The 22,584-nt window shown below is 52.0% G+C and overlaps 2 protein-coding genes across 6 annotated transcripts in view; one reads left to right on the top strand and one right to left on the bottom strand.

The window, feature by feature from the left end:
* Positions 1–6,096, top strand: part of GDAP1L1 (ganglioside induced differentiation associated protein 1 like 1) — a 45,056-nt gene extending 38,960 nt beyond the window's left edge. For 4 of the 5 annotated variants that reach the window (XM_036009862.1, XM_036009861.1, XM_028524201.2 and 1 more), the window contains one exon: positions 4,685–6,096. In XM_036009862.1, coding sequence (XP_035865755.1) covers positions 4,685–5,028 — 344 coding nt within the window. In that variant the 3' untranslated portion in view covers positions 5,029–6,096. The remainder of the gene's footprint in view (positions 1–4,684) is intronic. The other variant, XR_004899404.1, reaches the window with a different exon arrangement.
* Positions 6,097–15,602: 9,506 nt separating this feature from the next.
* Positions 15,603–21,481, bottom strand: FITM2 (fat storage inducing transmembrane protein 2). Its single transcript, XM_028524387.2, has 2 exons — positions 21,199–21,481; positions 15,603–18,736 (listed from the first exon to the last, which is right to left on the bottom strand). Exons 1-2 carry the CDS (start codon positions 21,369–21,371, stop codon positions 18,121–18,123), a joined length of 789 nt encoding a protein of 262 aa, XP_028380188.1. The 5' UTR covers positions 21,372–21,481; the 3' UTR covers positions 15,603–18,120.
* Between the last annotated feature and the right edge of the window lie 1,103 nt (positions 21,482–22,584).

Genomic DNA, 22,584 nt, shown 5'->3' on the forward strand with positions numbered 1-22,584 from the left:
GACGGCCAGGTGGCCGGGGTTGTTCAGGATGGAGAGGCGTGGGCAGTCCTTGCGCCCCTCGGGGCTGAGGGAGGCAGCAGAGGCCCAGGGGGTGGCTGTGGGATTTGAAGGTCGGACTGGCTGGGCCCACACGGTCTCTCCTGCTCATTCACCCTCAGGGTGCTCAGGGAGCCCTCAAACCTTCCTAGGGGGGATGTGCCCACTTCTCTCCTTGTGGGGCAGAACCCAGGGTTGGGAGGGCTCTTAATGTCCTAGTTAAGACCCCTAGGTGGAGCCAGCTACTGAGTGCTACCACTTCCTGCTACGGCCAAGGAGGACCAAACGTTCACTTTGAGACACAGTAGGTGTGGGGTGCCTTTGAGACACCCAAGAGGGGCTCTCGCATAAGCCATTGGATATTCTAGCATCGCTTTCAAAGGAGAGGTGGGAATTTAGAGAGAGAGACTGACAAGTCTTCAGCATCTATGTGGTGGTTAAAGACACAGAACTGGGTGGTTTCATCCAGGAGAGAGTCGAGACGAGAAGAGGGGTCGAGACGTGCCGCGTTCGTTACCCGCTGCTGTGTAACAGATTGCTCCCGCACCTAGCAACTCAGACACACAGCATTTGTGGTGTCACACGTCTTCTGTGCATCAGGAGCTCCGGAGCAGCCTGGCTGGGTGCTTCCGACGAGGGGTGTGTCATGCCAGCGGCTGCAGTCAGGCTGTTGGCGGGGGCTGCGGTCGGTCGTCTGAGCTGGAGGACTGGCTTCCACGGTGGCTCACCCTCAGGGCTCTTAACTGGACGGCTCAGCTCCCCACTGGCTGTTGGCAGGAGACCTCGGCTCCTCACCACGTGGGCATCTCAGCAGGGCCGCTTGCTTCCCTTTGCAACAGAGCAGCTGGCTCTCCCTTGAATGAGTGAGCCAGGAAAGAGGGGGAAACAGCAGAAGCCACGGTGCCTTTCATGATTTATGGAAGTCACTGTCACTTCTGCCACATTGTATTCCTTAGAAGCAAGTCATGAAATACAGCCCGTGGCTAAGGGGAGGAGAAGTGGGCTTCACCACAGGGAGGGGTACCAACCTGTGGGCACATTTTAAAACCCCACACCTGCCCCGAGGTTCCCCCACATTGAGAGAGGGGTAGAGGCAGAGAGGCGGGAGAAGTCGACCAAGATGGCGTGGCCAGTGAGGTAGGAGGACCCTGTGACCCAGGCACCCAGACAGGGGCCAGAGACTGAGTTAACAAGGACAGGAAAGCGCCCATGGGTTTTGTCCCCTGGCTGTTGGTGGTGACCCTGCCGAGAGCAGTTTCGCTGGGATGCGGGGGCAAAAGGCTGAAGAGCGAACAGGGGAAGTGTAGACAACAGGTATAGACAACTCTTGAGAAGTTGATCTGTAGAAGAGACTAAAGAGATGGGTGGGGGCTGAAGAAGGCTGCGGGGTGCAGGGAGGGTTATTTTTAAATAGCAGGTGCAAGAGTGTGCTTTCAGGCTGGCGCAAACAGCCCAGTGGAAAGGAGAAAGGAACAATGATGCAGGGCTGGCGATGCAAAGCCCGGGAAAGGCCGGGAGGGGTGTGGTCCAGGCAGGGTCCCCATAGGAAACAGGGTGACCTCACCTTGGATAGCTGAAGAGGGCTTGTCACAGGGACTGTCCACAAATACGTGGGCAGGCTTCAGGGAAACGAACCACAGGGAAAAGTGTGACACCCCGGGCCTGAGGTCATGAGGGGCAGGAGCGGGTTCTGACAATGGACAGACAAACTGTGTGGGGAGGGCCACCTGGCAGAAGCTGTGACTCTCACTCTGGGGACACAGCCAGGGCATGGCGACCCGCAGAGAGGAGCCTGAAGGATGCAGGACCTCACTCTCACTGCCCTCCTGTCTCCTTCCGCTGCTCCCCATTGCCCGAGCCCCCGGGAGCCAGAGTCACCCTCCCGGGCGCAGAGCAGGGCAGACAAGAGGGGGAGCGGACCTGGAAGGGCAGAGGGGAGATAGGCAGCGTCAGATGGGTGCGCAGGGCCTGGCCTCGAGAGCAGGCGGACTGCACCTGCCACTGTGTCCGGGGGTGGCAGCAGGCGCATGCAGGTGCCCGGGTGTGCGGGCTTCGTGGTGGGGAGTGAGGGCCTCCATGTCCGAAGGCTCCTGTTTTCGGAACGAAGCGTGAGGTGACGCCGTCAGCTGAGAGAGAACGGAGAGGTGCGAGGCGAGATGGAAGATGGGCAGTTCTCCTCGGGGAATGGGGGGCGAGCCTGCTTGAGAACTCGTGCCGGCCCCGGGCAGAGCTGAGTGCCCCCGTGGGCTTTGCGGTCATAATTGAAAGAGTAGCTGGTCAGCGTGAGCGTCTCCGGTAGACTTGGCTCGTAGACTCAGGGAGGCACACGATGGGGTTCGAGCAGGGCTGGGATTGCCAAGGGAACTCCGCACAGCCGGGGCGGGGTAGGGGGGAGTTGGAGCTGAAGGAGCCGGCCCTCTGGCGACGTGCCAGATAGCTACACGTGTGCCCACACACACGTACTCATGGTTATCAGTGTTTGCCTACAAACGTAAACACAGGCATGGACGTTCTTAGTGACACACACACGCATGCCTGTGAACACCTGTCTGCCGGCAGATGGCCACTGGATGCGGGCACACACTTCACTTACACACACGGTGATCTTCACAGCGCGTGGACACGGGCGCCATGGGTGCAGCTATTCACACGCATATACACAATCCCCACATGCATTTGGGCAGACGTGCACACTATACAGGGTACAGACACATAGACAGATCTGCACCCAGACCCAAGTAAAGAATGCACCTATCAAAGGGGGCCCGGGTGTACGTGGAGAGGTGGGCATATGCCCACATTCATCAGCACGTGGGAAGAAGCAGTGTAATGCAATGGTCACACACACAGGCTCTGGACCCAGACAGCCCACGTTCAAGTCCAGACTCTGCCCTCCCATCTCCCATTTACTTGCTGTGTGCCTCTGCTTCCTCATCTGTAAAATGGGGATAATAATGGCACCTACGTGATCAAACTGTAGTGAGGGCTAGGGAAACCACCACACTCTCCCATCTGTCTCCCCCCTCGCAAGCCGCTCTTCCCCCTGTGCCGGTGCTGGCTTCTCCTCACTGCACAGTATCTGGACCTTGGCGTGGCCCAGGGCTGCCCTTGGTCCTGTTCTCAAACCTGTCTGCCCTCGCCCAGGCCGCGCCGGTACTTCCACCCCTCGATCCTGCCCCCTCGCACTGCCCCTCACCCCCTCCTGCTCACCTCCCTCCTTCCCTGGCGGTAATCCCCTGACCGTGGCCATGAGCTCTCCCTGGCCTGCGCCTTTCTCGTTTCCTCGTACTCACTCTGCAAACCCTCAAACCTGGTTCAGCCGCCCTCCGCCTCTTCCGCACTTGCACCTGTGAGCCTAAATGTGACTGGACAGACACACAGGGATGCTGGCTGTGCTTGCTTTGCCTTCACGGCCACTAGCTTTAGGTGGCCTTCTTGCTGCCCTAGCCCTCCCACTGTCCCCTCTCCAGATGGCTACTTAATACCTTCTCCTTTCTCCTGAGCCCTCCCACCGCTTCACCCACATCCTCACTCTCAATGGGTCGCTTTCCTTCTATATCACAGGAAGCGGAAGCTTTGGGGAGAGGTGCCCACCGCTCTGACCCCCACAAGTACTTGCCCAGCAGCATTCGTGCCCACACAGACACTGTATTGTACCAGTTCCGAGATGCGTCCCTGTTAAACCGTACCACCGTCACTCCTCCGAAACTGGAGCCTTTCCCACCGTCAGTAGCTTAGTTGGCACCGCTCGTTCTCTGCGGGGTGGCCGTCGGAACATGTGACGGCAACTTAGACTCAGGGAACCATGGCGTCCCGCACTCTGTCCCGTTACCGAGGATGGACTGTCCTCACCCTAGCTAAGGCCAGTCCTGTCCTTGTTTCCTAGATGCCATTCACGTTCAACCCGCTGAGGACACCCCATCAGTAATCCTCTCCGCTCTCTCCTGTAGAATCAAATGAAAAAACGAAGAAATCTTCTTCTCCGCCAGATCATCCCCATCCACATGCTGGTTTTTCCCTCCCAGCATACAAAACCACTCTTGACCTGTCTCAGATTGTTAGTGTATCCTTCCCACTACAGCAAAAAACACCTTGAAGGCGCGATCTTCGCTTGCCGTCTCCAGTTCTCCTCCCTTTCTCTCCTGAACTGCTTCCAACCGGGCTTCATCGTCAGCATCTACTCCTGCTGCTCTTGTCAAGGTCACCGGCTGCCAGCTGCAGCCGCCATTCTCAGGCCTCCTCGTACTTGGCCTCTCCGCAGCCCTGGGACACAGCCGAGTGCCCCCTTCTCCTCGGAATATCTCCTTATCTTGGCTTCATGATGTCACCCACTTGTGGGCCATCTCCCAGCCCTTCCCAGGCCGCTCGCTCCTGTGGCCCTTCACTGATTTCTCCTCCCACCCAGCACCTAAATATTGAAGCCGCAAAGCTCAGGGCTTACACTTAAAAACTAGGTTGATTTAAAGAACAAACAGACGGGTAATACAGGGGTACAGCGAACATCACTGGAGCAGTGCAGGAGGGAGCGGCCCTGGGGTAGCACCGCGGCAGGCGGCCGACCCCCAGAGGAGTCCGTGCGAGAGGAGTGCGTGCTCGGGGGTTGCAAAGCTGACCCCCCCTGCCCTCACCCCCTCTCTCCCCCCTCCAGGGCAGAAATGTGAGCTGTGGCTCTGCGGCTGTGCCTTCACCCTCGCCGACGTCCTCCTGGGAGCCACCCTGCACCGCCTCAAGTTCCTGGGACTGTCCAAGAAATACTGGGAAGATGGCAGCCGGCCCAACCTGCAGTCCTTCTTCGAGAGGGTCCAGAAGCGCTTCGCCTTCCGGAAGGTCCTCGGCGACATTCACACCACCCTGCTGTCAGCCGTCATCCCCAACGCGTTCCGGCTGGTCAAGCGGAAACCGCCATCCTTCTTCGGGGCCTCCTTCCTCATGGGCTCCCTGGGCGGGATGGGCTACTTCGCCTACTGGTACCTCAAGAAAAAATACATCTAGAGCCAGGCCGGGCCGGGCTTGGCGTCTGACTGTCGGTGTCTCTGTGCTGTGTGACCCCAACGAGCTCTCAGTAACGCACTGTGTCATGAACACTCCCCACCCCTTGTTCGGAGTAATCCTATTGTCGGTGTGAAAACATTCCATAGTTTAGAAGTAGACATTGCCAATGCCGTGAGGTGAAGCCACGGCTCTACTAAAGGAGAGAGAGAGAGAGAGAACAGAAACAAAACATGAATGCCTTTTCTTTTGACTCAAGGCCTCGAGATGCAACTGTGGGCACTGGTTAGGATCTGAGGTGAGTCCCAGGCCATTTCTCCCACCAGGGCCCAGGTTCTGGGAGGTGCTGGGGGCTCAGGGGGCCTGACCCCTCGCCTCCCCTTCCCTCTTGCCCAGGGAACTCTTCCACAGGACAAAGCCAACATCAAGACTCAACTCTTCTCAGTGGTACCTAGGGGTGGGGCTAGAGACCCGGAGACCCCACGGGAGGCCCCTGAAGATTGGAAAGGACTTCATTCTTCTCCTGGACGTGGACTGAGATGGCACTGGCTCGGGCCGAGGCAGTGGCACCCAGCCGCCAGGCCGTGACTGGGACAGACGCCACGAGCACACCCTCCTTCCCCTCCTGATGTGGTCAGTGAGCTCGGTGTGGCACCTTACCAGTAATCCCTGAAGGCAGCGTCCGTCATCCTCTTCCCACGGAGTTGATTTCCCCCCCGTGTGAGGTGGGCTTTCAGCAAAAGCCATGTTCGCCATCTTAGAAGGTCAGTCCCGGCCGGAGTACAGGGGTGGGTCTGGAGGTGGACGAGCCCTCAAGTCCCTCTCCTCGCCTCTGCCAGCGCCATCTCCTCTAATGCCCTCCTTTCCCACCCCTCGTGGGGCACCTCCCGTGCCCCGCCTTGCCCCGCAGGGGGATCTCTGTGTCTACGCTGCCTGCCCTGGTCTTGTCTCACTTTCCTGTGCCTTTTGCATGTTGGGAGAGGGTCTGGATGTCACTGCCGCTCATGCTTAGAAACCACTGAAAGCCCCCAATAAAGCATCCAGGAGAAGCATTTGCTTTTCATTTGTAAACCCGTGTTGTCCCACTAGCTCTCATTTGCAAAGGCTGGGATCGGAGCGGTAGAGACGTGAGGTTCAGACTCAGTGCCCCACAGGAGCTGGCAAGGGCTGAGTTCAGGCCTCAAGTTGCTCAGTGTGGGGATGGTTTCTGGATAGACTGCCAAGTTCTGCCATTGGCGTAAACCCACCTCAGTCTCAGCTGGACACAGTGCTTCACAGTCTACAAGTCCGTTCAAGGCCATTTGCTCATGTTAACCTGTAAACAGACCTTCAGGGGGCACCCAGGGGCCTGCCCCCCAAATTTCCCAGAGGGAAAAATGTGTTAAAATGCCCAAGAACATTAAACCAAAAAAGTAAAATTTGTGTAACACAAGGCATACTTTTATTTTATAAAAATGTATAAGGATTTTTCATCAAGACGAAAAGAAAAAATAGTCAGGGCCAAGACAGGGCGAGTACTTAGAGACTGTCTACCCCTTTGGCTACTCGGACATCGACACAGACCCTTCCCACTCATAATTAAACTCCACTCAAGAACAATAGCATGCTTCATCCTAACAGGGCCAACAGCTCTCCTGAAATGAGGATATACCTTCCCTCCGAAAACGAGACCCACAGATTCCCATCGGTTGGTAACATCACTCTGGATGATGCTGGATTCTCTTCTTCCACCTCTGACTACAGACCACACCTCAATACACTGTAAGATAGATACATAGATTGATAGATTAAAAAACCTCCATTTAACCATCACCAGCGTTCCCGTATACGGTATATACACGTATGTGACAAGCAGGAACTACTCATAGCCGCTACAGCCCTCATTTCTGTGACCAATCAAAAGGCCATGGATGATATCTGTAATATCTCTTTTTCTACTAGCTATTCTGCGTTTTTTGTTTTTTTTTTCCCCCTCGCCAGAACCTCATGGCTGGGGTATTTTCCTGATGAAGTGACTCAAACTCGGGCTGCTGTAGTCTTCCATTAATCTTTTACCATCGGACGTGGCGTACAACAGGGCACCCAGAGACTCCTCTAGTTCTCATGCACAGTCTTCCGTGCCACCACTGCAGCAGCCACCCCACCCACCCCCGGCGATCAGGCCCACGGCGCCAGCCAGCAGAGGAACCTGCTTTGCCTGTAGTCGCAATAGTATGAGAAGCTCAAGATGGCCACGTGGCAGTCTCAGCTCCTAAGTCAATCCGTGTATTCCCTCACATTCCTTCCCTGAGAACTGGAATCACTAGCCATTCAAAGTCCAAAGTTCCAGGGATGGAAAGCAACCTTTTTGTGAATGGGTTATTTTGTGCAATAGTGAAAGTAGTCCCTCCCATTTCCACCTGGGCATGGCTGGATCCGTGTTTTCTGCGTGTGGAGAAACCGCCCTGTGACTGGTCTAGAGTACGTCCCGCGTCCTGCAGACAGCACTCAAATGCTGCCGTGTCTCCCAGCTGGCCCCCTCAGGAGGCGAGTCTTCAGTAGGCCACTTCGATGTTCTGTAAACCCAGCTGCTTCTAGATACTAGAATATGTGATATGACCAGAAAATTCCATAGGTAGGATCCCACTGCCTCATTTCTTTTGCTGTGATATCAACTCTTTGGTCAGAAACCATGTTGAATGGAGTACCAAGACTGGAACCAAGGTGTCCATGGACGTGGTGGTCAAAGAAGACAAATCTATATGCAGAATATACCAACTGCTGCCCCCTCCGTGATGGGGGAGGTCAATGGAATCGACCTACCACAAGGTGGCTGGTTCCTATGGGGAATGGTGCAAGCTGGGCCCTCAGTGGGGTGGTTTTAGCTAAATCAGTCTTTTTTAGGTTTATTTTATTTTTTAAATATATTTTATTGACTATGCTACTACAATTGTCCTAATCTTCCCCCTTTGCCCCCTTCTGCCTGGTAGCCCCATTCCCTCCAGCATTCCCCCTTAGTTCATGTCCATGGGTCATGCATATAAGTTCTTTGGCTTCTCCATTCCCTATACTATTCTTAACCTCCCTGTCTATTTTGTACCTACCGATTATGCTTAATCCCTGCACCTTCCCCCTATACTCCTCCTTTCTCCTCCCAGCTGATAATCCTCCAAATGATCTCTGTATCTATGATTCTGTTCCTGTTCTGCTTGTTTGCTTAATTTGTTGTTTTTACATTCAGTTGTTGATAGTTGTGAATTTGTTGCCATTTTAATGTTCATAGTTTTGATTTTCTTCTTTTTCTTAAGTAAGTCCCTTTAACATTTCATGTAATAATGGCTTAGTGATGCCAAACTCCTTTAGCTTTACCTTGTCTGGGAAGCACTTTATCTGCCCTTAAATTCTAAATGATTGCTTTGTTGAGTAATCTAGGTTGTAGGTCCTTGTTTTTAATCAGTTTGAATACTTCTTGCCAGTTCCTTCCAGCCTGCAGAGTTTCTTGTGAGAAATCAGGGGACAGTCTTATGGGAACTCCTTTATAGTTACTATCTGCTTTTCTCTTGCTTCTTTTCAGATTCTCTCTTTGTCTTTAACCTTTGGCATTTTAGTTATGATGTGTCTTGGTGTGGTCCTCTTTGGGTCCATCTTGCTTGGGATGTTGCGCTTTCTGGACTTGTATGTCTATTTTCTTCACCAAATTAGGGAAGTTTTTTTTTTTTTTCATTATTTTTTCAAATAAGTTTTCAATTTCTTGCTCTTCCTCTTGTCTTTCTGGCATCCCTATGATTTGGATGTTGGTACATTTGGAGATGTTCCAGAGGTTCCTTATGCTACTCTTGTTTCTTTGAATTCTTTTTTCTTCTTGCTGTTCTGGTTGGAAGCTTAATTCTTCCTTATGCTCCAAATCATTGATTTGAGTCCCAGCTTCATCCCCTCCACTGTTGGTTCCCTGAAGATTTTTCTTTATTTCACTTAGGGCAGGGGTGTCAAACTCATTTTCACCAGGGGCCACATCAGCCTTGTGGTTGCCTTTAAGGGGCCAAAATTATTTTAGGACTGTATAAATGTAACTACTTAACTGTTAAGGAGTTGAAATTGTATTCAGCCCTTTGAAAGCAACCACGAGGTTGATGTGGCCCCCGGTGAAGATGAGTTTGACATCCCTGACTTAGTGTATTCTTCATTTCTTCCTTTATTTTGTGGCCATACTCAATGAGTTCTCTCAGCATCCTGATCACCAGTGTTTTGAACTCTGCATCAGATAGATTGGATATCTCCATTTTCAGTTCTTTTTCTGGGGTTTTGTTCTGTTCTTCCATTTTGGCCATATTTCTTTTTTTTTTCTTTTTTCAAGACTTTATTTATTTGCTTTTAGAGAGAGGTGAAGAGAGGGAAAGAGAGGGAGAGAAACATCAGTGAGAGATATCAATTGGTTGCTTCTTGCACACCCCCGACTGGGGACCTCCTCAACCTAGGCACGTGCCCTGACTGGGAATTGAACCGGCAACTTTTTGGTTCACAGGCTGGCATTCAATCCACTGAGCCACACCAGCTAGGGCCAGGCCATATTTCTTTGTCTCCTCAATTTGGTAGGTTCCCTGTGCTTGTTTCTGTCTATTAGGTATAGCTACTTTGACTCATTGTCCTAGTAGTGGACCCTTTTGTAGAAAAGGCACCCATCTGGATGGATGTGGCTTTAAATCCTTGGTTGTTGGACTTCCATACAGCTTGATTTTCTGATGGTTCTCAGTGTTAGGTGTTTTAAGGTCTAGTTGTAATTCTGTGGTTGCACTCGGAGGCAAAGTGTGTTTGCCTACACCTCCATCTTGACCGGAAGTTACCTAAATCAGTCTTGGTAAGAGGAAGTCCATGTTGTCGTGTCCACTTATAACCTCTAACTCGATTATGGTGGCCGTTTTGTATGTGAGTCTGTTGAGAGCAAGGATGGGGTTGCTGGGAAAGGACTGACAGCTACAGAACAAGTCATCTGTCTGGCCCATCTGTTTATTGATGGTCTCCTCTGAAGTGGCCGTCTTTGGGGGAGTAACTACAGAGAATGCAGATACCCTCTCCTCCTGTTACAGGTCCGTCCAGTACCTTCTCCTACAGACCTCCTTATCACCACTCCTCCAGCCCTGACCATACATCCGTCTCCTGAAAATGCGTGGATCCATATTTCTGAACTTCTGTCTCCATCTAGATGGACAACTGTAATATGTACAGATGTCCCTTATTATTTGTGGGGGACTGGTTCCTGGACCCCTGCAGATACCAGAATCTACGGATACTTGTGCCCTTACATATATAAAATGGCACAGTATTTTCATATCACCTACACACATCCTCTTGTGCACTTTGAATCACCTCTAGATTACTGATAACACCTAATACAATGTAAATGCTATAGAAATAGTTGTAGTGTATTAGTTAAGGAATGACAAGAAAAAAAGTCTGTACGTGTTTGGTATAGATGCAACCCTCAAAGGCCTAACACACAGCAACAATGTACCATTAAAAATATATATATATTTTGGGTTCTAGCCCATGTGGCTCAGCTGGCTGTGCATTGTCCTGCAAACTGAAGGGTCGCCCGTTCAATTCCTGGTCTGGGCACACACCTACGTTGGAGGCGTGGTCCCAGGTCAGGGGGTGTGCAGAAGGTACCTAATCAATGTGTCTCTCCCTCTCTCTCTCTTCCCCTCTCTAAAAATAAAAAATAATAGTCACAATAATATATTTTTGATCCTCAGTGGGTTGAATCTGCAGATACAAAACCTGCGGATACGGAGGGCCAGCAGCACTGTCTGAAGTGCCGGTCACTGGCAGGAGTTCCCTTCTCCAGTGCCTTTCAGGGCATCCCCGTAGTGCCACAACCGTCCACTTCTGGTTGGTACCCGGCCTGAGCTTTTCCTTCCTCCATCCTCCATTGATCATGAGGATTTACCCCGAGGTGTTAGGTGTGGACTGAGGAAGAGGTGGCAACGTGGCAGGAATGGGCGACGCAGCCTGAGTGGTTTCGCTCCCACTTGATAACAGAGTGCTGAGGTGCATGCCTAGCTTTACAGCTGATGGATCGGGTGGCATCCAGTTCACGATGGGCAGCTCAGGTTGCATGGTCTCTCGGTGTCTCAAGGTCAGGTATTCGGTCTCTAACAGGGCCCAACAGCAAGGCAGACACTACATTTCAAAATGACAGTTGTTACTTGCAGAAGAGGACACAACTTTGTTCCAAATCCTAGGGAGGGGCACTGAGATTTCGGGGGCTCGCTGGGGACCCTGTACAGACAATTCTAAAAGTGACAGCCAGTTGAAGCACCACTGGACAGACTGGGTCACGTGGCTCAGCTGGCAGAGCACGTTGCACTGCAGCCTAAACCTGCTTTGGCGCCCATCCAACACCGGCTGTCTGACAGGTCACTCAGTGAACGGTTTGGAGCAGCACCCACAGACGGGGCTACCCTGCCTCCTGGATCCAGAGGGCTACCTGTTGTGCTTTTTTTCTTCGGGATAGTGGCAGCAACCTGCCTTTTATCGGAGGGGGTGACCTGACATTTCCTAAGCCCTGGAACCCTGGAAACTCCACCAAGGTGCCAGGCTTCTGCACACCACAGGGTTTACATGGTAGAAGCCCCCCTGGGGCTTCCTAAAGCATCTGGTGTGCTTGCTAGCTCCTGCTCACTGGGAACAGCATGATGTTGTCAGTGAAGTGCATCGGTGTGTTCTTATGGGGACACCAGGGTGATCCAGGCCTCCACGGACGAGATGACAGCAGAGAGCAGAGATGCTGACTCAGGCCCGCAGCAAGAAAGAAAGTGAGGGCGCACCGCTCGCTGCCCTGCCAAGTACAGCTAATGGCTTTGGGTGGCCCTCACTGACAGAACATTTTCCCGACCGACCGAGGGCTGAATGACAAATGCCAGACACTGTGCTGATTAGCTTTAAACCGGAAACCGCGTCTAAAAAAACTGCACCCCCCGATGGAGTTACAGTGCCCACGCTTCTGAGAGACACTCATTAGGGAAAGATAAATCTCCTCAATAATAAGCAGCCCTCATAGATGCCTGATATTCTAAAGCTTGTAAAATATTTTCCCCTCCATGACTTCATCAAGCCCATCAAAGACTAGCCCTGCACCGTCCCCAGCAGCACAGGGGCACCTAGCAAACGCAGCACACTCAGTAAAGGCAAGCAGAGGCAGGAAGAAATGAAAGGAGTGATTGGGAAACGGGCCGCAGCAGCCTGGTTGAGCAAGGCCTGAATGCCTTTGCTCCAGAAATTAAGATGCTAATCAGGGTGGCTCCCAGGCCCCTTCCCGCCTGCTTACCACCAGAGCACTCAGACACACACACACACACACACACACACACACACACGTGCGTCCCAGGCAGCCCCACCCTGGCAGAGAAGACAGAAAGAGCCCAGGCTCCACGATAAGGCTTCCAGCTCAGCTCCCCCCCAAAAAATACACAGCCTGGAAACCAAGGCCAGGCTGCCCTTGGATTGCCTGTGAGTGGACAGCACCTCCAGCAGGGGGACCTGCTTTACCTTGGCCAAAAGGACCCCATGGATACCCGAGTACCCATCCTCTGGCTCTCCTGGAAAACACATCTTGCCCTCCCTGACCCCTGGTTAATCTGGAAGCCAAATTGCTGTCTTAGGGACTCCGTTCCCATGCTAGGTCACTGGGCCATGGCCTCCCACACTCACTGACCACACTTTAACAACTGCTGAGTTGATTGACATTAAAACACTGACATGTATGAGGTTTATCTTGGTTTTAAAGTGGTTATGGTAATGAGGACCCGTCAGGGACTTACTGTGCCCTTGAAAGACACTTTATGGCTTAGCACCTGATGTGTGTGTGTGTGTATATATATATATATGTCCTGTCTAAACACTTTACACATATCAATTCATTTAGTCCTTGCAACAACTCTATGAGGTAGGTACTTACATTATCCCCATTTTACAGATGAGGAAACTGAGACTGAGAGATCGAGGAACTGTTGAAGGTGACACAGCCCATGAGCATGGCAGAGCCAGAATTAGAACCCAGGCAGTCCGGCTGGAGTGCATGCTCACCGCCCCACTCCTTTGCTTTTCTAAGTGCTCCATGTACAAATCTCCTCTGCCTGAGCTGTGACTAAGTTAGGATGGTTTGGGGAGCACTGCGCTGTTGAGCCCAGCACCCTGTTTGGAGTTGCTCATTTCACTGTCTGCGCCCAGCTAGACTGTGAACCCCTTGGAGCCACCGTGCCCCTGACTAATGCTGTGCCGAGCACCATGCCCAGTTTCCTCGATGCTCCTCAACTCTTGGGCAGCGAAGGCTGAATCACCCCATTTGCATGTCAAAAACAGAAGCTCAGAGAGACTGACTCGATCCAGGGCACACAGCTGGAGGTTACAGCACAAAACCGAGTGTTTCTGCCATCGATTCCACTCTAACTGTAACATCATTTATTTTTTCTAGTGACTGCATTATATTGCTAACACAGAGGTACCATGATTTATTTAATAGATTGGCATGTGGGTTCTTGACAATTCACTGTAACAAAGACAGAAGAGAATCTTTGTACTTATCTTAGCCCATTTCTATAAGCATTTCTAGGGCTCAAATCTCTAGACTGAGATTGTTGGGTCTACACAGTTCGAGTCTGGACTGTACTAAGTTACCATTGAAACAGGTGGTGCCGCCCTGGCTGGTGTGACGTGGTTGGTTGGTGCATTGTCCTGTGAGTGGAAAGGTCGTGGGTTGGATTCCAGGTCTGGGTTGCAGGTTCTGTTCCCAGCCAGGGTGCATGCAAAAGGCAACTAATCGATGTTTTTCTCCTCTCTCTCTCTCCCTTCTGCTCTAAGCATGTCCCTCAGGTGAGGATAAAAAATAACAATAATAATATAAAATAAAATAAAATAAAATATTAAGTTGCTTTAAAAAAACAGGTCCTGCCCATTTACCATGCCCCCTTTCCCCAACATATGAGAGTGCCTGTTTTCTGTGCTGTGTGTTCAACTTCAACACTTGCCAGAGGCGGGCAGCATAAGGGGTTTCTGGGACAATTTCTGAAGATGACTATACTGCACAGCGTTTCTCTTAACAGAACGTAGGTTCTCCTCAATAGCTATCAAAGACGGTTTGACTTTGGAGACTTTTTAAAAAGACTTCTGCTGTAGTTCACCCCTCTGGGAACTCAGTGCCACTTCCCGTGCCCAGTAGGCCCACGTGAGCCCATGCAGTCAGGTCTGAACTACACGGCTGTTGACGCACAGGGAGAGGGGTGTGATAAAGTGCGCCGCGAGGTCAGCGCCTCCTGCACTCACCAGGAAAGCAGCTGCCGCCTCAGCTGCGAGTGGGAGTTTCTTTTCATGTGGTTTCCTAAAATAAAAGCCAGAACCAGCCTGGGAAGAGCTTTTCATCAGACAGCACAGAGGAACGGAATAGAGCAGAAGAGTTGGTGAGATGATTCATTCCACTACCACCCATCACCAGATAAGGAAACTGAGACCCAGAGACGCTGAGTGACTGGTTCAAGGTCACACGGAAAAGCAGAAAAAGCAGTGGAGGAACCCAGCTCACAGCCAGGGGGCGCTCTTCATGCCAGCGGGGCACCTCTGTGGTTCTGCTGGTCCTGTCTCCAATCTCCGCTGATTCTGAAAACGATGGGAGAGTTAGGTTTCTGGGGAAGGGACATGTGGATGGAAACCCCGGCAGCATACCTGTGTCCTTGGGCATGTTGCTCTCACTTCCTTGGATACCCTTCTCTGCCTAACTGCTTGCACTCCTCCTCATCCTCCAAGACCCGAAAGAATTGTTAGGTTCTGCGAAAGTATTCCCTACTCGCCCAGAGCAGCTGGCTGTCCCCAGCTCTACGTCCTCTGGGCCTGACTTCAACCAGCACGCAGAACACTTTACGGTGAAAATTTCTCGAACGGAGAGTTGTATCAAATTTACCTCTGTGACCCCAGAGGTCCTCAGGCTCCGAAGGGCCTGACTTGGGACCACAAACTCCATCCACAAGGCAGCAAGCCTGTCATCCTCCCCAGCTCCTGGCTCACGGCAGGAACTCACGAAGGTCCGCTGCTGCCGAAGGAACCTGGACAGGGCAAGTCTTGCCGCGCAAGGGGATTCTAATCCTGGAGCCGCTGAGCTTTCGGACAAGCACTCCCTGGAGGTGCCCAGCAGGTAAGGCTGGCAAACCAGTGGGCCCTGAAAGGCAGGAAAAGCCGTCCGCTGCATCTAGGCCTCCAGGACTCTGAGCCATTTTCAAAGATGACCTCATCTGAGTGAACTCTGTAACTGCTCTTCAGTGTCCCTCTTCTCCTGCCAGGAAAACGGCTCCCAAACCTGGTCGGTCCAGACGCCAGGACTCCAGGATCCAGATATGGTGGAGGGAAGGAGTAAGTCACGCTAAGAAATATATGGCTGCACACATATTTAGTTTACAGGAGGAAAAAAAAATACCTTCTCTACAGCCATGAAATACCGTATATGCAACGAGTAGTTCAAGAAAGCATCCATGCCACTTTTGTAAAGTGGGCTGAGCTCTCGTGGTTATACGCCTCCTTCGGGGGATCGGAAAGGAACACACGAAACACGGGGATGTGGGATTTCATTATCTCCAGTTTACTTAATTTGCTTGTTTACACACACGATCTGCGTATATATAACAGTGGCAAGAGCCATTCTCTAAATACAGTCTGGCGCTCAGACTTTGACAGATGCATGGGGAAGATGAAGCGTCGGTGAATGAACCTCAACAAAGAAAGGCAAAAAAATCGCGGCAGTGTTCTGTGATCACAGATGCCCTCAGACGGGCCGGGGGACAAGACACTCTCCAAAAGACAGCACGAGACCATTTCGGCAGGAGACAGACACCCCCAATGGCACTCAAAAGATGTTAATCCCCCTGCCTTCTCTGGAGGAGCCCAGAAAGTTTTAAAGGGCTTAGTCAAGAAAAAGGGGCGGGGGACTTTACCTCTGCTGGGCATTGTACATGCATCATGTCTTTTCATCCTAAAGCATCATCTCCATTTTACAAATGAGGAGAATGAAGCTTGCCCATGGTCAGGCAACTCTCAGTAGCGGTGCCCAGATTTGAACCCACATCTCAAGTCTGCCTAAGCCCGAACACAGCTCCGCCAAACTGTCTCACAGAGGGACAGAGAGCATGCTCCCCAGGAAAAGGCAAGGGTGCTAACATGGACCGGAAGTAGTGGGAGACCAATCAACGTACAAGGATTGGTAACAGACTCTTTCTGCGGAGTTAATGGGACGCTGAGCTTGAATCGGACCCAGATGAGAAAACCTGAGAGATTGGAAGTACTAGGAATGAACTTCCGGAGTCACCCCGTGCCTGTTGGCTTTTGGTGTTGAACACAAAACTTTGGAGATTTCAATCCCTTCCACAAGCTCCCGCCATCTACTTCCCACCCCCACTTTCACCCCACTTCCACTCCCAAGGGCTAGAAAAATCTTGTGGGGACGTTGCCTTTTGTCAGTGCTTCCAAAGCACCAGGGTGGCACCTCCGAAATCTCATTGCTGGTGTGTCTGCTACCTTCTTTGGTACAAGGTAACTCACCTCACAAGGTAACTTGCAGCTCAACTGGATACAAAGGGAGTATGAACTACATATTTTAAATACATCATTATATCAAATACAATTGACCCTGAAGGTGTTCCAGAGCTCAAGCCCTTAACAATCTAAATGTGAGTAAAGCCAGTGGCGTTAAGGAGTATTTATCAGTTCGCTATTCTCAGGCTTAACTTCAGGGAGCAGGGGGCATCAAAGAAGTTTCAGGGATGAGTATCCAAAATGCAAGGGGCTCCGTTTGAAAGGCTTAAGGAAACAGCCTGGGAAGGGGAGGGAGTATCTTATCACAAGGGATGTAACTGGGCCTGTGTAAGGAGGGGGGAGGTGATGGGATTTCTAGCCCCTCCCAGCACGCTCCCAGCAAAGACCACACAATGACAGTTGGGAAACTGAGAAGGGCCACAAGGGGACAGAATGGGTGGACCAGGACAATAGGCCCAGGTTTGTGTTGCCTTTGACGGTGGAGCGGATAAGAGGAAGGTGGGGCCAGGTGATAAGGACATCTTTGCACTCAGCTTAGTTTCCCGCCATCAAAGGCGACGGAGGGCCTTTTCCTTCACTGCTCACTCATCACAATCTTATCCAAAAGGCAGAAACACCTTGGGCCACAGCAGACCTCCCGGAACACTGGTCAGTCTATACTGGGGACGTGTGGCGAGCAAAGCTTCTTACAGAGAAAATAGCCCCACGGGGTGGAATTTAATGCCATCAGCCAAGAGTTTAGTTTATAAAAAGTAAGCGTTCTAAAAAAAAAAAAAAACCCTTAAAGCGATCTACACGTGTGCCAAAGTGCAACAGTGGAGATGTGAGTTATTTTCAGTTTTGTCGACAAACAACAAATGCTATGGTTATTAAAAACCATAAAGCACTCGTTCAAATTGGAAGGAAAAAAATATAACCTTATTGCACCAAACACCAATAAATAATAGACGGATGAAAGCTTATCTATCACTGTTCATTACCTGAAACTCATCCGACATTCAGTCACAGGGGCACTCAGTTTAGCTGCTCTGGTAGCTAATCACAAGTCAGGTGTGACAGTTGACATTCTGCAGATGCCACCAACACTGAAACCACAGAATGGCTTTCAGGCAACAGTTGGCTGTTTTTGCCAGAGGGAAATATGGTTAAGTAACAGCATTCACAGCCATTAAAACAAACAGAGAAACAAACAAAAACCCAATTAGAATCAGGGAGAGAGCAATGGCGGCAGAGGAATCTGAGGCCCTGGCCTCCCCGATTCTGTCCTCTCACTGAGCCTTAGCCTTGCCCTCTGGGGACAAAAGGAACAATCCAGATCAAGGTCAAGCGTTGCCGGGACAAAAAGTGCCAAACTAGAAGCAGTGGTGCCTGTGCCGCCAAGAGCAGCTTGGGGACTGAGCTCGCTCCACAGACTCTCCCGCCTCCACCCAAACTGCCTGGTGAGCCTCCTCTCTGAAGGGGGGTCCATACTTTAGTCAAATAACTAAGAAGATACGTGAAAAATGTATGAACCACTGTCCTACGGTCACTCCTTTTGTTTCTCTTTTATTTCTTGTAACTGTCTTGCTTCAGATGCGAGCCGGAGCCCTGGGGGGGCAGTCCTGGGGAAAAAGATTTCAGATACCAACACCTGTACGTCCCGTACCACCCCAGCAGGCCGAAGGCGGTGCCGCACACTTTCTGGAACCAGTCGTGGAAGTAAACGGTAGTGCAGAGAAACATCCACAACCAAATGAAGGTCAGCGAGCCCAGGGCGACGACCAGGGTGGTGATGATGGTGTGGAGCTGGTGGCTGCGGTCCGTCTTCACCTCGTGCAGCACGGCCATCTCCTCCACAATCATGAGGGCACAGAAGGTCAGCAGGAAGCAGTGGCCCGAGATGTCGAAGCCGTGCCAAAAGCCGCCGGCGCCGAGGCACTGCTGCTTGCTCTGGTGCTCCTTCCGGAGGCCCTCCAGGGCGGGCGACTGGTAGCAGCTGCCCGTGTAGTGCTCCACGCTGGAGAAGATGGCCGTGCACACGTACCAGATGGCCGTGCCCACGAGCAGGGTGAACAAGCGTTGCAGCACCAGGACGGCCTTGCCCGTCAGGTGATAGTTGGTGAGGGCGATGAAGGGCAGGAGGAGACAGAAGGTCCAGGCCCAGGCCAATTTGACGAAATACCTGGCAGAGGAGGGAAGCAGAGGTGAAGAGAGGGGACGTGGGAGAAAGGGAAGCACGTCACGACCCAGGTCTCTGGACTCTCAAGGGAGTTTTAGAAAAGGAGAAGAGTTGACAAAACCTACAGATACTATGTATTTGAAACGTACTAACTATTTAATCTTTAACAAAGCTGTGAGGTGGGGGACTGTTATGATCCTCACTGGCAGACCAGAACACTGGGGCACAGAGAAGCATCATGCCGGAAGTGGCGCTCCGAAGTGGTGGAGCTGGGATTCAAACCCAGGGCCTGTGATCTGAAGCGCCATGCTATTTGTTTGGGAAAGTAATAATAATTTAGCATCTACTAAATGCCAAGAGCTTTCCCATACCTTCACTTGCCCATAGAACACTCACACTCTCTGGGAGGAAGGTATCATTTGCCCCAGTTTATAGCTAAAGGATTTGAGGCTCAGAAAAGTTCAATGGCCCTGGCCGAGCAGGTCAGCTGGTTACAGCCTTATTGCCTGGATATGCCAAGGTTGTGGGTTCAATCCCTGGTTGGAGCACACAAGAGAATCAACCAATACAGCGGGGCAAGGTGGGGGCAGGGGGACAGCAGGAGGACTCAACCATTGAATACGTAAGTAAGTGGAAAAAACAAATCAATGTTTCTCTCTTCTTCTCTCTCTTGCTCTATTTTTAAAAATCAATAAATAAAATAAAAGTTTAATAACTTGCCCAGGGCCACACTCACATGCCAGCAAGCACAGAGTTAACCCAAGGTTTGGCAAGTCTCAAAGACCACGCCTTTTTTCCTACACCATGGCTCTTTCCTACGGGGCAGAAAACCAACTCGGAAAAGAGCCCGACTTCACGTTGGAAGACCCAGCCTCAAGTCCTGACTCCCGCTTCATTTGTTACCACACTTCTCTAGGCCTGTTTCCTCGGCTGGTAAATAGAACTGAGGGAACCAAATGGTTTTCTAAACCCCTGCCAGTACCAGTGATTCACTCATTCCCTTCCATGAATTAGCACACGGGCTTGGAGCAAAATGCCAGAATCCCCGGCTACTGGCATACAACGGGGGCTGACTGGCCTGCCAGGCTGCTTGGCTCCCACACTCGTCCAGGCCAGATAAAGCAGCAGCTGCCTCGCCTGCCCCTCCTGTGCTCACCAAAGGTGGCTGACCTGGGGCCCAGCTGCAAGCGACTTGGGGCTACTACCACTCTCATAATCTATCTTTAGCCCAGCTTCCATGGTGGGTAAGGGAGGTTTGCCAAGGACAGAATAACCCTTTCCTGGGTTCCAAAGGTTTTTCAGACACCACCTAAGGGCCTGTCCTAAAAATTCTTCCCTGAGATGAATAGGCCAAGACCTGTCAGGCATTTGACAAAGCTGTTGGCGAGAGGGTTTTAAGTACATAAGAGGAGTTGGGTTGATTTGGGGAGATGCTGCTGACCCTGTAATTCTAAAGAATCTAGGCCTACATGAAGGAAGAACTTTCATCTTTCAGAGTTCCCCTACTGCAACAGTGTTTTTGTGCAATAAACTTAAAATCCAGGAGCTAAAAAGAGAGAGAGAGAGAAAGTCCTGGTTGGTGTGGCTCCGTGGGTTGGGCATCCTCCCGCAAACCTAAGTGTCCCAGTTCGATCCCCAATCCCCAGTCAGGGCATGTGCCTGGGCTGCTGGCCAGGTCCCCGGCTAGGGGCGTAAGAGAGGCAATAGATTGATGTTTCTCTCCCTCTTTCTCCCTCCCTTCCCCTCTGTTTAAAAATAAGTAAATAAAATCTTAAAAAAAAAAGAATAAAAAGGAGTGAGTGGGTAGAGTTAAGGAGATGTTGCAAAGAGGGCGGCTGGGATCGCCTTCCTGGGCCACTGCCATGAACTTTGAGTGGCTGACAAGGTCCAAGGAGTCCAGGAGAAAGGTCATAGGCTGAAGGGTGCCGCTGCTGCGCGATTACCTTGGAGTTCGGGCCCTGCCCTGGGCTGAGACGAGGCTCTCAAAGGGGTGGGGGAACAGGTTTTCCACAGGTGGTGATGGGACTGTCACCAGCTGCGGGGATTGGATTTAGGGTGGAGGCATGGGGACTGACACAGGCAGGAGAGAGGTAGGTGGCATCTTCCCCCTCGCCAGGGGCCAACGCCTAACTCCAAGGGGAGGAGAGGGGAAAAGCGTCACAGGCTAGGGCGCCCCTCTTCCTACCCTGACATCCTGCAGAAACACAGATACACGCACAACCCTGCTCGCCACTTCCTGCCCCGTGGAGCTCAGGCAGTCTTGTTTGGGTGTGCAGAGACGAACTGCTAGTGACACTAGCTATCCCGGATCCCTTGGTCGAGACACTCGTGCAGATGCTGTTATGAGTGGGAGGACTTCCCCTCCCAATGACTGGTTCATCAGAGCAGCTAATCCTCAGCTCCCGGGACAAGGCGACAGCGGGTCGGCTATGGCGGGGATAGGAGAGGACCCGGGGCGCACTCACATGTTGAGGATGTTGCGCTTGTTGCTGAAGTAGCTCTCGGGCAGCGGGGAGACCTCCTTGAGGAGGGAGCCCACCAGCGTGGAGGACAGCAGCCCCCATGGCAGGTAGCTCCGCACGGCCACCCGCACCAGCGTACACCGGAGGAACGAAGCGCAGCGCTCCACATGATTCATGTCGGACCTTGTCGGCCACCGTCCGGCGCCCTGTGCACTCTCGGCCACCGTCACGCCTTTTTACCCCGGGCCTGCACAGCCACCTCCCACCGGGCGCAAGCGCATGCGCACCGCCCTCGGGCCCCGCCCCCTGAGGAGCGCTCGCTCTCCCCCTTGTGGCCACTGGCCGCCTCGGCCGCGCGCCTGTCGCCGTGCTCCTCGCTCCCCTCCTCTCGGTTCTCTCTGTCCCGCCACAGGAGACGCGCTCGTGTGGGAGGTTCGAACCTCAGCCTCGGCGTATTTTTCTGGTCCGGGTAAAGGTTGGAGGTGAGGAGCCCTGTAGAAATTAAAGCAGTGGTCACGGCATCATTTCGTCTCTCGTGGAGGCTGGGACACACCTCCTCCACCTGAGCCTTAGTTTTCTGTGCTGTAAAATAGCGAGATGAGAAATCAACCTTTCTCTAAACTTCGTTAATGAACTCGAGGTTCATGATGGTGTAATCCAGGTATAGGGACGTGAGATCAAATTCCATTCGAAAATAAATGCGTAAAATAATTATTACATTTAAAATTTCAGTTGTTAGACTTATTTTCACTTCTAAGACACTTACCTGCATTGAGTGGTAATGCTGGAGGGGGGCGGGTGGCTTAAGTGGAGGTCAGATAAGGGCTTCGGAGACTCAGTCAGGCAGCGTGTCCCCAGAGCTAAGTCCTCCCCCCGCCCCGTCACCGCTCGGCGTCTCACTCCGCGCTTCCCAACCGGCAGTCATTTCTTGGCCGCTGTGTGTTTCCTAGGGCTGCCGTGACAAGTCACCCCACACTTGCCGCTTCCGACAACCCTCTGGCGGTCCCGGCGGCCGGGAGGCCGAACTCCAGCTGTGGGCAGGGCTGGCTCCTTCCCCAGGCTCGGAGGGAGCCCCTTCCGTGTCTCTGGCCAGCCCCTGGCATTCCGTGTAGCTGTGTAACTCCAATCCCCGGTCTCCACGTGGGATTCTTTCCTCCGTGTGTCTTCTCTCTGTCTTCTCTCCTCGTTTCTTACCAGGACACCACCAGTCCTTAGATGTAGGGGATCGCCCTAAGTCCAGGGTAATTTCATCCTAAGACCTTTAATTATATCTGCAAAGGCCCTATTTCCAAATCAGGTCGAATTCCCAGGTGCAACTCTTCCCAACTCCGTGTTCGGTGACATCGGCCCTGTTGCAAGGATTTACACTAAGGAAATCGGCCAGCGCTG

This window comes from Phyllostomus discolor, chromosome 9 (assembly GCF_004126475.2).
Source record: "Phyllostomus discolor isolate MPI-MPIP mPhyDis1 chromosome 9, mPhyDis1.pri.v3, whole genome shotgun sequence".
Taxonomy (NCBI): domain Eukaryota; kingdom Metazoa; phylum Chordata; class Mammalia; order Chiroptera; family Phyllostomidae; genus Phyllostomus; species Phyllostomus discolor.

Coding starts and splice junctions, on each gene's coding strand:
- FITM2 (XM_028524387.2), bottom strand. CDS start 21,371: ATGAATCATGTGGAGCGCTGCGCTTCGTTCCTCCGGTGTACGCTGGTG. Junction 18,737..21,198: donor AAGCGCAACATCCTCAACAT/GTGAGTGCGCCC, acceptor CTCCTCTGCCAG/GTATTTCGTCAAATTGGCCT.